This window comes from Balaenoptera physalus (assembly GCF_965194825.1).
Source record: "Balaenoptera physalus genome assembly, chromosome: Y".
NCBI lineage: Eukaryota > Metazoa > Chordata > Mammalia > Artiodactyla > Balaenopteridae > Balaenoptera > Balaenoptera physalus.
In genome coordinates, this window is record NC_138904.1 from 17,327,052 (window position 1) to 17,342,178 (window position 15,127).

General features: G+C 39.4%; 1 protein-coding gene across 3 annotated transcripts in view; it reads right to left on the reverse strand.

Annotated features, from left to right (window-relative positions):
- Positions 1–1,494: 1,494 nt before the first annotated feature.
- The window catches only part of LOC309653419 (immunoglobulin-binding protein 1-like), a 36,338-nt gene continuing 22,705 nt past the window's right edge, over positions 1,495–15,127 (reverse strand). For 2 of the 3 annotated variants that reach the window (XM_082448034.1, XM_082448035.1), the window contains one exon: positions 1,670–1,965. In XM_082448034.1, the coding sequence (XP_082304160.1) occupies positions 1,914–1,965 (52 nt within the window). In that variant the 3' untranslated portion in view covers positions 1,670–1,913. Of the gene's footprint in view, positions 1,966–9,715; positions 9,799–15,127 lie in introns of all 3 variants that reach the window. The other variant, XM_082448033.1, reaches the window with a different exon arrangement.

Consider the following 15,127-nt stretch of genomic DNA (forward strand, 5'->3'; position numbering starts at 1 on the left):
CTTTCCATTCCCTTTCCCTTCCTAGTGGACAGACCATAGTCACTGAGCTCAGAGGAAAACACTTATTATTCAGCCTATTATCATGGCTGCCATTATTCATTTAATTCTCACAACAACCCTATGAAAAAGCTCATCTATGAACATAGAGAAAACAGAGGAGCAGTTCAGAGAAGTTATATTGCCCAAGGTCACACAGCTTTCAACTTTTAAAGCCAGGATTCAAACCCACTTTGTCTAGTTTGCCTCTTCGATATCAGAATGTGAGGGGGCTTCATCAGGCTGGATCTTCTGGAAAGACCATCTTTAAATAGACTCAGACCAAGGGGATAACCCCAACCTGGCCCATTTTGGGAATGAGCTCAGGGTGGAGTTTCAAGGGCACGAAATAGGCCATTGCTAGGGACAGCCTGGCAACAACTGGAAGAGAACTACAAATGAATGTTTGATTCCCAAATCTGTGGGGAAGTTAACCTGTGCTCTGCCAGTTTCAGGAGCTTATGCTGTGAGGGTGACATGAATTCTTTATTAAGCAGTATATGTTTAGCAATAAATATATCATTGGTAGTCTTCTGTCATCTCTCACTAAACATAACGTCCTATTCATCGTCTGACAGCCCTCCATTTACCACGCTACAAAGGAGAGGGATCTGAGTCTCCTTTTCAAACCCCTGTCCGAAGCTAGACTGCAGAAGCTAGAATAGGAAGGCTGAGTCATCTTCTTAAAAGAAAATGAAGTGTACCAAAGCCACATAGAACAAAAGTATGTTTTCTATAGGTATCATTTGTTTTCACACATGGCTTCTTTTCTAGGGTATTAACCCGGGAGCTGAGGACGTGTCTTCTCTTTACCGCAGAAAGTAGGTACCTTTCCTTGTCATCTGTGCTGTCCCCCCTCTTTCACCCCCAGTTATTGGCATGACTGCAGGTACCTTATTAACTAGCAAAGTAACTGCCACGGCACACTGACCGATTGGGACTGTGCCAGGTATGGCACAGCACGGGCAAAGAGGGCCAAAATGGTCTTCCAGCAGCCCACTTAAGAGCTAGGCTATGGACTGAGCTGCTCTTACCCTCAGGGTTCTAGATAGATCCAGAGTAAAGGCCCCGGCCTCAGATGCTCACACAAAGATGGCTCTCATAGTGCCTTATCGGTTTCCTCATTTCTCATGGCTGAAGCAAGGAAGATTGGGTAGATAGGATTGTTATGTTCTGTTCATTCACAGCTGTAATTCCTGAAAATAGAGCCGTGTGGCAGGGCAAGTCCTGGCTTTTGTGCTTGTCCCTTGTAAAGCAAGTGTTGGGTTAGTTCCCAGCACTGGGGTAGAAAGGAGAAAGCAAGCTCCAGCCAGTCTGGGCAGCTCTGATGCTGGGTAAATCACTGCCCACATCAAAGGGAGATGACCAGGATCTCTCCATAAGCCCAGGGAACCACAGCTGACCCCCTCCCCTCACCCCCTGGAAGAAAGCAGCTGATACTCATATTTCTGCACAGGCTCACATGATAGAGGGGACTTTTCTTTTTCAAAGAGAATTCATACAGCCATTGATTATACAGAACCATTTCTTAGTACTCTTTTCTTTCCATTTAAGAAAAGTGGAATATACCATGATGAGGATTCTAATGCCAAGACAAGATTGCTGGCTCATCATCTAGGGTACAAATACACACTTAATTGTTTGACATTTTAATGAACGCAAAGCAAGATTAAGCATCTCTGCCTTCGTTGTACACAGCTGAACCAGGAGCCCAGGGAGGGGAAGACTGCACAGCTTTCCTTGGTGGGGAAGACAGAAGCCCCTGTAGTCCTGTCTTGTTGTGGGGAGACTAACCCATGTTCTGTCGGTTGCCATAGCCCCTAGGATGGGTGTCCTTCCAGTCATCCCAATCCCGAGCTCTGTGGAGTGCACATTCATCATCCTCTTCCTCCTGTTCCTGATCTTGTCGCTGAGCTGCTGTTCTGAACTCTGCCCAAGTGGAAAAATGAGAAAGCAGGGTGAGGCAAAGAGTGACTGATACGGGCCCCAGCTCCACTCTGAATACAACCACATAACAAGAGAACAAAGAATATATCCCTAGCTGCCTACCCTGGGGCCAGCAGAACTGGGAAGAGTACTTACTATTACTTAACAGGTGACATGTTAAATAATAGTGAGACAGGATCCTCTGAGTGGTTTTCATGAGAAGGCAAAAACATATAAGTTGCCCCTCAAAATGAATTCTATTTTGGGAAAGAATTCTTGCTAAAATGGCCAACCCCTCACAACAGAAAACAAAAACACCAACTGACCAACAGTACCCCAGCAAACCAGAAACACTGAAGTGTTTCCATAGTATAGTGGTTATCACACTTGCCTGACAAAAACACTAAAGTAAAAAATATTTATGGTGTTATGATTTGTGATTTGCCAGGGAGGTGGGACTACAGGTGACTTCTCCTTCATCCATTTCCTTTATTACAGTTCTACAATTCTGTGTGTGTATAAAATTGGAAATCACGTGGCAGTTGAACCTACCAGAAAAGAATGTGTGTTATTTTGCACGTTTGGAACAGGGTGTGAGGTCCAAATGGCACTTGTCATGCAGTGTACCAAATACTACGTCTCTTTTGCACGATTTCTTTCTTTCCTTTGTGAGGTAAAGGAACAATTTCCTAGCTACTTTGAATTTGCCCACGAGAAATACTCTCATTACCATGATAAAGGATGAAATATGTGGGGAATCTGATCTCTCCTTACAGCTTAAGAGTCTTGTGTTCTGCTTTATTTAACCCTTTATTGTAAAATATAAGATACTGGAAATCACACAAAAATATATATAACTTAAAATTTGGTAAGGAGGCTATACCTTTATAGCCTTCACTTGGGTCAAGATATATATTTTCTGTACCCATCCCCAAAGTTTCTCCATGAGCATCTACCAAATGACACACTGTGCTCACTGGCAGTTAATTCCCATTCCTTCCCTCCCTGGAAATCACCAATCTACCTTCTATCTCTATAGATTTGCCTATTCTGAACATTTCACATAAATGGAATCATGTAACAAGTGGTCTTTTGTGTCTGACTTCTTTCACTTAGCATAATGCTTTTGAGGTTAGTCTTACCCATTTTCAAATATTTTGGTATATTTTTAATCTACAGGTTTCTTCTTCCAGCCCTTTCTTTCCTTACAAGTTCTCTACTGAAGAGGCAGGGGCATTTGACCTGTAGTTTCCCCAAATCTGGATTTTGCTGACTGCAGTCGTGATGGAGTCCAACATGTTCTTCGGTATTTCTGCAGATTGGCAAGTGGACACAGAGCTTGATATGACTCAGGGTTGATCCCTTCGCATGAATACAGGTGGTGCTGTCCTCCCCCAGCAGGTGGCACATAGTATCTGTGTCTCCTATTTGTGATGTTAGCAGCTGTTGATGCTCAATGCCTAGATTCGTTAATTTTCCCAGGGTTTCAAAATGGTGATACTCTTTAACATTTCCTTTTTTATTAAGTAGAATGCTTTTTATAAAGAGAGGCTTTCCCTCATCTACTACTATTTACAGGAAAAGAAAACAAGATTAATGTTTGATTCTTCTGCTTTAATTTACCATTTCTCAAGGTAATAAATTGGTTCCGTATCATCCTCTGAAATCGAACAATTTTTGTTTTAACTATAGTTATGAACTCATGGATTTAAACATATTTGATGAGTTTCAATGAATTGCAATGATATCTAAAAAATATTCAAATAAGCTTTCTAATTTTAGTTTTAATTTACAGAAAAATTGAGAAGATAGTACAGAGTTCTTATACATCTGTACCCAATTTATTTTATTGTTAACAGCTTACATTCCTATGGTTTGTGTGTCATAACTAATGAACCAATACTGATACACACATAACAACTAAAGTTCATACTTTATTCAGATTTCCTTAGGTTTTACGTAATGTCCTTTTTTTTGGGTTCCAGAATCCCATCAAATATTCCATATTACATTAGTCCTCTGTCTCCTTCGTCTCCTCTTGGCTGTGAGAATTTCTCACTTTCCTTGTTTTTGATGACCTGGACAGTTTTGAGGGGTACTCATCAGGTATTTTGCAGAATGTCCCTCAACCTGGGGTTGCCTCATATTTTTCTCATAATTAGACTAGGGTTATGACTTTTGGAAGAGAATAACACAGTGAAGTTTCCTCCTTATCACATCAAACCAAGGCTACACACCACAAACCTGACTTATCACTGTTGATGTTAACTGGGATCACTTCAGGTAGTGTTTGTAGGGTTCCCAACTGCTCCCCCCTCCTTCTATACTATAGTCTTTGGAAGCAAGTAACTAAACATAGCCTACACTTAAGGGGTGAGGAGTTATGCTGCATCTCCTTGAGACAGGTGTATATACACAAATTATTCAGAATTATTCTGTAGGGGAGATTGGTCTCTTCGCCCCTATCTATTTATGTAATCATTTATTTCTATCACTATAGACTCACGGACACATTTTATTCCTTGTGTTATAATCCAATACTGTTATTTTCCTGCTCACATTCTTCCAGTTTTGGCCAGTAACAGTTCTTTCCAAAGGCCCTGTGTCACATTAACATACCTCAATATTTTTTTGTTTGTTGTTATTGTTTTTTGAGTGCTTCTTTATTTTCCAGTACTACAAGATATTTCAGGTTCATCTTGTATATTCCTGGTCCAGCCCTAGAATTATCCATTTCTCTAAGGAGCCCTTTAATTGGAGAATAGTATTAGAAACCAAGATTTGGGCACTAGATGTGCTCGTTGCTACTGGCAATTATCCTTTTTCAAGCCAAACTGTCTTTGGCCAGTGGAAACGTCTTCAAAGTGGCTTCTGAGTCCCTTTGACATGACCATAGCAGTCTTTGAAAGCTTCTTTCCTATCCTTTATGACAAGATGTTCCAAGCTCATCTTATTTATTTCCTGCTGCAAACTTGGAATTAGCTATTTCTCTAAGACATCCTGGTTTATTTTAATGGGAATGGTATTTCAAGAACAGAACCTGGGTTACTAGGTGTGTTCATTGCTTCTGGGCTGGTCATTGTTTCTAAGCCTTTTCAGTGGAAAAAGCAAAAGTGTGTGTGTGTGTGTGTGTGTGTGTACTTTTCAATAAAATGTCTCATGAGTTCATATTCAGGACTACAGGGGTGTTTTGTTTCTAACTCAAATTCGTTTGAGTTACATCTGTGTTCTTCCACACTAAAAGTCTTAGCTCTCAAAGACAGAGGATGATGGAATTTGAATATCTCATAATTACTCAGTTAATATTATCTCACATTACACAGTCCTGGAATAACATTAATACTGTTACCAATATAATTGCTGAGAACAGTTCTTTTTTTTGCATATTCTTTCCCCATTTCTCCATGGGGAGATCTACATTACCAGAGCACTGGGCATATAGGCATTATTACTTTCTCTCTTTCAAATCTCATTTAGTCTTAGTTCTACAAGTAACTATATATTTAATGCTGACTGATATTACTTATATCAATGTCTCTCACATCACTTTGGTTGTCTTAAGCTCATTCTCTAGCAAATTTCTCAGAAAGGGATCATGGGACCAATATTTCCTGACTTCGTGTATGTTGATAAATACCTGTACCCTTTATACCTAAAAGTCAGTTTTACCAGATATAATGTTCTTGGCTCACATTTTTTCCCCTTGAGTATCTTAAATGTTACTCCATTTTCTTCTGGCATAAACTGTTGGTGTCAAAAAGTTTGAAGATGATTGAATTTTCCTTCCTTTACAACCCACCTGCTGTTTTTGCTGAAGTATCCAAGGCATTTCTTTTAAAAAAAAGTCTAGTAATTTTATTAGAATGTGTCTTGCTGTTGGTCATTCTGGAGCAAAATTCTTAGGTACGCGGTGTGCTTTTTAAAAGCAAATCTAAAGTTTCCTCAATATTAGTTTTTTTTAAAAAATATCTTTATTGGAGTATAATTGCTTTACAATGTTGTGTTAGTTTCTGCTGTACAACAAAGTGAATCAGCTGTATGTATACATGTATTCCCATATCCCCTCCCTCTCGCATCTCTCTCCCTCCCACCCTCCCTATCCCACCCCTCTAGGTGGTCACAAAGCACTGAGCTGATCTCCCTGTGCTATGCAGCTGCTTCCCACTAGCCATCCATTTTACATTTGGTAGTGTATATATGTCCATGCCACTCTCTCACTTCATCCCAGCTTATCCTTCCCCCCCACCATATCCTCAAGTCCATTCTCTACATCTGCATCTTTATTCCTGCCCTGTCACTAGGTTCATCAGTACTGTTTTTTTTAGATTCCATATATGTGCGTTAGCATATGATATCTGTTTTTCTCTTTCTGACTTACTTCACTCTGTATGACAGTCTCTAGGTCCATCCAATATTAGTTTTAAGCATTTTTTTCTTTTTCCTTGCTTCGGTATCCTTCTTTAGATAATCTTATTATCTATATGTCAGGTCTTCTTTGCTATCTTTCATATTTGTCACTTTTTCTAGAAATCTGTTCATCTTTGCCTCTTTTTGATTTAAAACATTTTCCTTTTTACTTTAGAAAGGCATTTTCTGCTATATTCAATCATTCTTGTTTTCTTCTAGTTTAGCCTTCATTTCTTTTCTTTTATTCAAATTGAAGTCTAACTGATTTACAAGATTAGTTTCAGGTGTACAACATGTTGATTTAATATTTTATATATTATATTCCATTTAGAGTTATTATAAAATATTGGGAAGATGGTGGAAGTGTAAGAAGTGGAGATCACCTTCCTCCCCACAAATACAACAGAAATACATCTACATGTGGAACAACTCCTACAGAACACCTACTGAACGCTGGCAGAAGACCTCAGACTTTCCAAAAGACAAGAAACTCCCCACGTACCTGGGTAGGGCAAAAGAAAAAAGAAAAAACAGAGACAAAAGAATAGGGATGGGACCCACACCAGTGGGAGGGAGCTGTGAAGGAGGAAAGTTTTCCACACACTAGGAAGACCCTCCATTGGCAGAGATGGGGGTGGGGGGGGAAGCTTCAGAGCCATGGAGGAGAGCGCAGCCACAGGGGTGCAGAGGGCAAAGTGGAGAGATTCCCGCACAGAGGATCGGTGCTGACCAGCACTCACCAGCCTGAGAGGCTTGACTGCTCACCCGCCGGGGTGGGTGGGGGCTGGGAGCTGAGGCTCGGGCTTTGGAAGTCAGACCCCATGGGGAGGACTGGGGTTGGCTGCATGAACACAGCCTGAAGGGAGCTGGTGTGCCACAGCCAGCTGGAGGGAGACCAGGAAAAAGTCTGGAACTGCCAAAGAGGCAAGAGACTTTTTCTTGCCTCTTTGTTTCGTGGTGCCTGAGGAGAGGGGAATAAGAGCGCCACTTAAAGGGGCTCCAGAGATGGGCGTGAGCCAAGGTTATCAACGTGGACCACAGAGACGGGCATGAGATGCTAAGGATGCTGCTGCAGCCACCAAGAAGCCTGTGTGTGAGCACAGGTCACTCTCCACACCTCCCCTCCCAAGAGCCTGTGCAGCCCGCCACTGCCAGGGTCCGCTGATCCAAGGACAACTTCCCTGGGAGAACACACGGCACGCCTCAGGCTGGTGCTACGTCATGCCAGCCTCTGCCACCACAGGCTCGCCCTGCATCTATAACCTTCTTTGCCCCCGACCTCAGTGAGCCAGGTCCCTTGTATCAGCTGCTCCTTTAACCCCGTCCTGTCTGGGCAGGAACAGATGCCCTCAGGCGACCTACACACAGAGGCGGGGTCAAATCCAAAGCTGAACCCCAGGAGCTGTGCGAAAAAAGAAGAGAAAGGGAAATTTCTCCCATCAGCCTCAGAAGCAGCGGATTAAAGCTCCACAAACAACTTGATGTACCTGCATCTCTGGAACACCTGAATAGACAATGAATCATCCCAAATTGAGGTGGTGGACTTTGGGAGCAATGATATATATATATTTTTCCTTTTTCTCTTTTTGTGACTGGGTATGTGTATGCTTCTGTGTGTGATTTTGTCTGTATAGCTTTGCTTTAACCATTTGTCTTAGGGTTCTGTCTGTCTGTTTTTTGGGGTTTTTTTTAGTATAGCTTTTAACACTTGATATTATTGGTGGATTTGTTTTGTTTGGTTGTTCTCTTCTTTCTTTTTTCTTTTCTTTTACTACTTATCTAAATTTAAAAAAAATTTAATAATTATTTTTTATTTTAATAACTTTATTTTATTTTTTCTTTCTTTCTTTCTCCTGTTTATTCTAAGCCTTATGGATGACAGGGTCTTGGTGCTTCAGCCGGGCATCAGGTCTGTGCCTCTGAGGTGGGATAGCCAACTTCAGGACACTGGTCCACAAGAGACCTCCCAGCTCCACGTAATACCAAATGGCAAAAATCTCCCAGAGATCTCCATCACAACACCAAGACCCAGCTCCACTCAACGACCAGCAAGCTACAGTGCTGGACACCCTATGCCAAACAACTAGCAAGACAGGAACACAAACCCACCCATTAGCAGAGAGGCTACCTAAAATCAAAATAAGGTCACAGACACCCCAAAACAAACCACTGGATGAGGTCCTGCTCACCAGAAGAAACAAGATCCAGCCTCATCCACCAGAACACAGACACTAGTCCCCTCCACAAGGAAGCCTACATAACCCACTGAACCAAACTTACTCACTGGGAGCAAACACCAAAAACAATGGGAACGAACAACCTGCAGCCTGTGAAAAGGAGACACCAAACACAGTAAGTTAAGCAAAATGAGAACAGAGAAACACACAGCAGTTGAAGGAGCAAGGTAAAAACCCACCAGACCAAACAAATGAAGAGGAAATAGGCAGTCTAGGTATTTCTGAAAAGAATTTAGAGTAATGATAGTAAAGATGATCCAAAATCTTGGAAATAGAATGCAGAAAATACAAGAAACATTTAACAAGGACCTAGAAGAACTAAAGAGCAAACAGTGATGAACACAATAAATGAAATTAAAAATTCTCTAGAAGGGATCCATAGCAGAATAACTGAGGCAGAAGAACGGATAAGTGACCTGGAAGATAAAATAGTGGAAATAACTACTGCAGAGCAGAATAAAGAAAAAAAATGAAAAGAATTGGGGACAGTCTCAGAGACCTCTGGGACAACATTTAACGCACCAACAATAGAATTATAAGGGCCCCAGAAGAAGAAGAGAAAAAGAAAGGGACTGAGAAAATAATTGAAGAGATTATAGTTGAAAACTTCCCTAACATGGGAAAGGAAATAGTTAATCAGGTCCAGGAAGCACAGACAGTCCCATACAGGATATATCCAAGGAGAAATAAGCCAAGACACCTATTAATCAAACTATCAAAAATAAAATGCAAAGAAAACATATTAAAAGCAGCAAGGGAAAAGCAACAAAAACCATAAAAGGGAATCCCCATAAAGTTAACAGCTGATCTTTCAGCAGAAACTCTGCAAGCCAGAAGGGAGTCACAGGACATAGTTAAAGTGCTGAAATAGAAAAACCTACAACCAAGATTATTCTACCCAGCAAGGATCTCATTCAGATTTGATGGAGAAATTAAAACTTTTACAGACAAGCAAAAGCTAAGAGAACTCAGCACCACTAAACCAGCTTTACAACAAATGCTAAAGGAACTTCTCTAGGCAGGAAACAAAAGAGAAGGAAAAAAAACTACAATAACAAACACAAAACAATTAAGAAAATGGTAATAGGAATATACATATCAATAATTACCTTAAATGTAAATGGATTAAAGGCTCCAACCAGAAGACACAAACTGGCAGAATGGATACAAAAACAAGACACCTCCTTCAGACCTAGGGACACATACAGACTGAAAGTGAGGGGATGGAAAATGATATTCCATGCAAATGAAAATCAGAAGATAGCTGGCATACCAATTCTCATATCAGACAAAATAGACTTTAAAACAAAGACTATTACAAAAGACAAAGAACGACACTACATAATTGATCAAGGGATCAATCCAAGAAGAAGATATAACAACCATAAATATTTATGCACCCAACATAGAAGCACCTCAATACACAAGGCAAATGCTAACAGCCATAAAAGGGGAAATAGACAGTAACACAATCATAGTAGGGTACTTTAACACCCCACTTTCACCAATGGACAGATCATCCAAAATGAAAATAAAAAAGGAAACACAAGCTTTAAATGATACATTAAACAAGATGGACTTAACTGATAATTATAGGACATTCCGTCTAACAACAACAGAATACACTTTCTTCTCAAATGCTCAAGGAATATTCTCCAGGAAAGATCATATCTTGGGTCACAAATCAAGCCTTGGTAAATTTAAGAAAGTTGAAATCGTATAAGTATGGTTTCTCACCACAACGCTATGAAACTAGATATCAATTACAGGAAAAAAACTTTAGAAAATACAGACATGTGGAGGCTAAACAATACACTACTTAATAACCAAGAGATCACTGAAGAAATCAAAGATGAAATCAAAAAATACCTAGAGATAAATGACAATGAAAACATGATGACCCAAAACATATGGGATGCAGCAGAAGCAGTTCCAAGAGGGAAGTTTATAGCAGTACAGACCTACCTTAAGAAACAAGAAACATCTCAGATAAACAATCTAACCTTACACCTAAAGCAGTTAGAGAAAGAAAAACAAACAAACAAACAAAACCCCAAAGTTAGCAGCAGGAAAGAAATCATAAAGATCAGATCAGAAATAAATGAAAAAAGAAATGAAGGAAACAATAGCAAAGAGCAATAAAACTAAAAGCTGGTTCTTTGAGAAAATAAACAAAATTGATAAACCATTAGCCAGACTCATCAAGAAAAAAAGGGAAAAGCCTCAAATCAATAGAATTAGAAATGAAAAAGGAGAAAAAACTGACACTGCAGGAATACAAAGGATCGTGAGAGATTACTACAAACGACTATATGCCAATAAAATGGACAACCTGGAAGAAATGGACAAATTCTTAGAAAAGCACAACCTTCCGAGACTGAACCAGGAAGAAACAGAAAATATAAACAGACCAATTCCAAGCACTGAAATTGAGACTCTGACTAAAAACATTCAAACAAACAAAAGCCCAGGACCAGACGGCTTCACAGGCGAATTCCATCACACATTTAGAGAAGAGCTAACACCCATCCTTCTCAAACTCTTGCAAACTATAGCAGAGGAAGGAACACTCCTAAACTCATTCTACGAGGCCACCATCATGCTGATACCAAAACCAGACAAAGATGTCACAAAGAAAGAAAACTATATGCCAATATCACTGATAAACACAGATGCAAAAATCCTCAACAAAATACTAGCAAACAGAATCCAACAGCACGTTAAAAGGATCATATACCATGATCAAGTGGGGTTTGTCCCAGGAATGCAAGGATTCTTCAATATATGCAAATCAATCAATGTGATACACCATATTAACAAATTGAAGAATAAAAAAACATATGATCATCTCAATAGATGCAGAAAAAGCTTTTGACAAAATTCAACACCCATTTATGATAAAAACCCTCCAGAAAGTAGGCATAGAGTGAACTTACCTTGACATAATAAAGGCCATATATGACAAACCCACAGTCAACATCGTCCTCAATGGTGAAAAAATAAAACCATTTCCACTAAGATCAGGAACAAGACAAGGTTGCCCACTCTCACCACTATTATTCAACATTGTTTTGGATGTGTTAGCCACAGCAATCAGAGAAGAAAAAGAAATAAAAGGAATCCAAATCAGAAAAGAAGAAATAAAGCTGTTAATGCAGATGACATGATACTATATATACAGAATCCTAAAGATGCTACCAGAAAACTACTAGAGCTAATCAATGAATCTGGTAAAGTAGCAGGATACAAAATTAATGCACAGAAATCTCCTGCATTCCTATACACTAAGGATGAAAAATCTGAAAGTGAATTTAAGGAAACACTCCCTTTTACCATTGCAACAAAAATAATAAAATACCTACGAATAAACCTACCTAAGGAGGCAAAAGACCTGTACCCAGAAAACTATAAGACACTGATGAAAGAAATTAAAGGTGATACAAATAGATGGAGAGATATACCATGTTCTTGGACTGGAAGAATCAACATTGTGAAAATGACTCTACTACCCAAAGCAATCTACAGATTCAATGTAACCCTTATCAAACTACCACTGGTATTTTTCACAGAACTAGAACAAAAAATTTCACAATTTGTATGGAAACACAAAAGACCCGGAATAGCCAAAGCAATCTTGAGAAAGAAAAACGGAACTGGAGGAATCAGGTTCCCGCGTACTTCAGTTTAGACTAAAAAGCTACAGTTATCAAGACAGTATGGTACTGGCACAAACACAGAAATACACATCAATGGAACAGGATAGAAAGCCCAGAGATAAACCCATGCACATAGGTCACCTTATTTTTGATAAAGGAAGCAAGAATACACAATGGAGAAAAGACAGCCTCTTCAAGAAGTGGTGCTGGGAAAACTGGATAGCTACATGTAAAAGAATGAAATTAGAACATTCCCTAATACCATACACAAAAATAAACTCAAAATGGATTAAAGACCTAAATGTTAGGCCAGACACTATCAAACTCTTAGAGGAAAACATAAGCAGAACACTCTATGACATAAATCACAGCAAGATCCTTTTTGACCCACATCCTAGAGAAAGGAAGTAAAAACAAAAATAAACAAATGGGACCTAATGAAACTTATAAGCTTTTGCACAGCAAAGGAAACTACAAACAAGATGAAAAGACAACTCTCAGAATGGGAGAAAATATTTGCAAACGAATTAACGGACAAAGGATTAATTTCCAAAATGTATAAACAGCTCATGCAGCTCAATATTAAAAAACAAACAACTCAATCCAAAAATGAGTAGAAGACCTAAACAGACATTTCTCCAAAGAAGACATACAGATGGCCAAGAAGCGCATGAAAAGCTGCTCAACATCACTAATTATTAGAGAAATGCAAATCAAAACTACAATGAGGTATCACCTCACACCGGTTAGAGTGGGCATCATCAGAAAATCTACAAACAACAAATGTTGGAGAGTGTGTGGAGAAAAGGGAACGCTCTTTCACTCTTGGTGGGAATGTAAATTGGTACAGCCACTATGGAGAAGAGTATGGAGGTTCCTTAAAAAAGTAAAAATAGAACTACCATATGACCCAGCAATCCCACTACTGGGCATATACCCTGAGAAAACCATAATTCAAGAGTCACATACCACAATGTTCATTGCAGCTCTATTTACAATAGCCAGGACATGAAAGCAACCTAAGTGTCCATTGACAGATGAATGGATAAAGAAGATGTGGCACATATATACAATGGAACATTACTCAGCCATAAAAAGAAAGGAAACTGAGTTATTTGTAGTGAGGTGGATGGACCTAGATCTGTCACACAGAGTGAAGTAAGTCAGAAAGAGAAATACAAATACCATATGCTAACACATATATATGGAATATTAAAAAAAAAGTTTTAAAAAAAAGGTCATGAAGAACCTAGGGGCAGGATGGGAATAAAGACACAGACCTACTAGAGAATGTACTTGAGGACACGGGGATGGGGAAGGGTAACCTGGGACAAAGTGAGAGAGTGGCATGGACATATATACACTACCAAATGTAAAACCAATAGCTAGTGGAAAGCAGCTGCATAGCACAGCGAGATCAGCTCGGTGCTTTGTGACCACCTAGAGGGATGGGATAGGGAGGGTGGGAGGGAGGGAGATGTTAAGAGGGAAGAGATATGGGGATATATGTATATGTATAGCTGATTCACTTTGTTATAAAGCAGAAACTAACACTCCATTGTAAACCAATTGTACTCCAATAAAGATGTTAAAAAAAATTGGCTATATTCCCTGTGCTGTACAATGTATCTTTGTAGCTTATTCATTTTATACATAGTAGCTGGTACCTCTTAATCCCCTACCATCTTGCCCTTCCCTCCCTTTTCTCTCCTCACTGGTATCCACTAGGTTGTCCTCTGTATCTGTGAGTCTGGTTCTGTTATATTTTTTATTAGATTATTTTTTTGATTCCACATATAAATGATATCATACAGTATTTGTCTTTCTCTGACTTATTTCACTAAGCACTAATACCCTCTAGGGCTAATACCCTCTAGGGGCCATCCATGTTGTTGAAAATGGCAGAGTTTCACTCTTTTTAGGGTTAATACTTCACTGTATATATAAATATCTATATATTTTGGATATTAACCCCTTATTGGGCATACCATTTGCAAAATATTTTCTCCCATTCTGTAGGTTATCTTTTCATTTTGTTGTTGGTTTCCTTTGCTGTGCAGAAGTTTTTAAGTTTAATTAGGTCCCACTTGTTTATTTTTGCTTTTGCTTCCTTTGTCTGAGGAGACAGATCCATAAAGATATTGCTACGATTTATGTCAAAGAGTGTTCTGCCTTAGCTTTCATCTCTATTATTTTTATTTTTATTTTTTGGCCACACCACACAGCATGTGGGATCTTATTTCCCCAACCAGGGATCGAACCTGTGCTCCCTGCAGTGGAAGCATGAAGTCTTAACCACTGGATCACCAGGGAAGTCCCAGCCTTCCTTTCTCTTTTCTTTTCTTTTTTAACTTACTTGGCTGCGTTGGGTCTTAGTTGCGGCATGCTGGCTCTTTGTTGCGGCATATGGGCTCTCTAGTTGTGGCTCATGGGCTCTAGAGTGCATGGACTTACTTGCCCCACAGCATGTGGGATCTTAGTTCCCTGACCAGGGATCGAACTCACATCCCCTGCATTGGAAGGCAGATTCTTAACCACTGACCACCAGGGAAGTCCCTCAGCCTTCATTTCTCAAGTGATTCTTTCTTCTTACTTCCCCCAAGTTGTCACTACATTTCTGAGTTTTTCTAATCCTGCTTTGTATTGTTCTTTCATGTCTTATTTAATTTTCTTAATGTCTTCCAACTCATTTTTAAACAGTATATTTTAAATTTGTTGTTTTCTGAATGTGTCTTTCTGGAATTTTTTCCCCCTTTTTCTCTTTTTTTTTAGTTGAAGTATAGTTGATTTACAATACTGTGTTAGTTTCAGGTGTACAGCAAAGTGATTCAGTTATGTATATATATATATGTTTTTTCAGTTTAT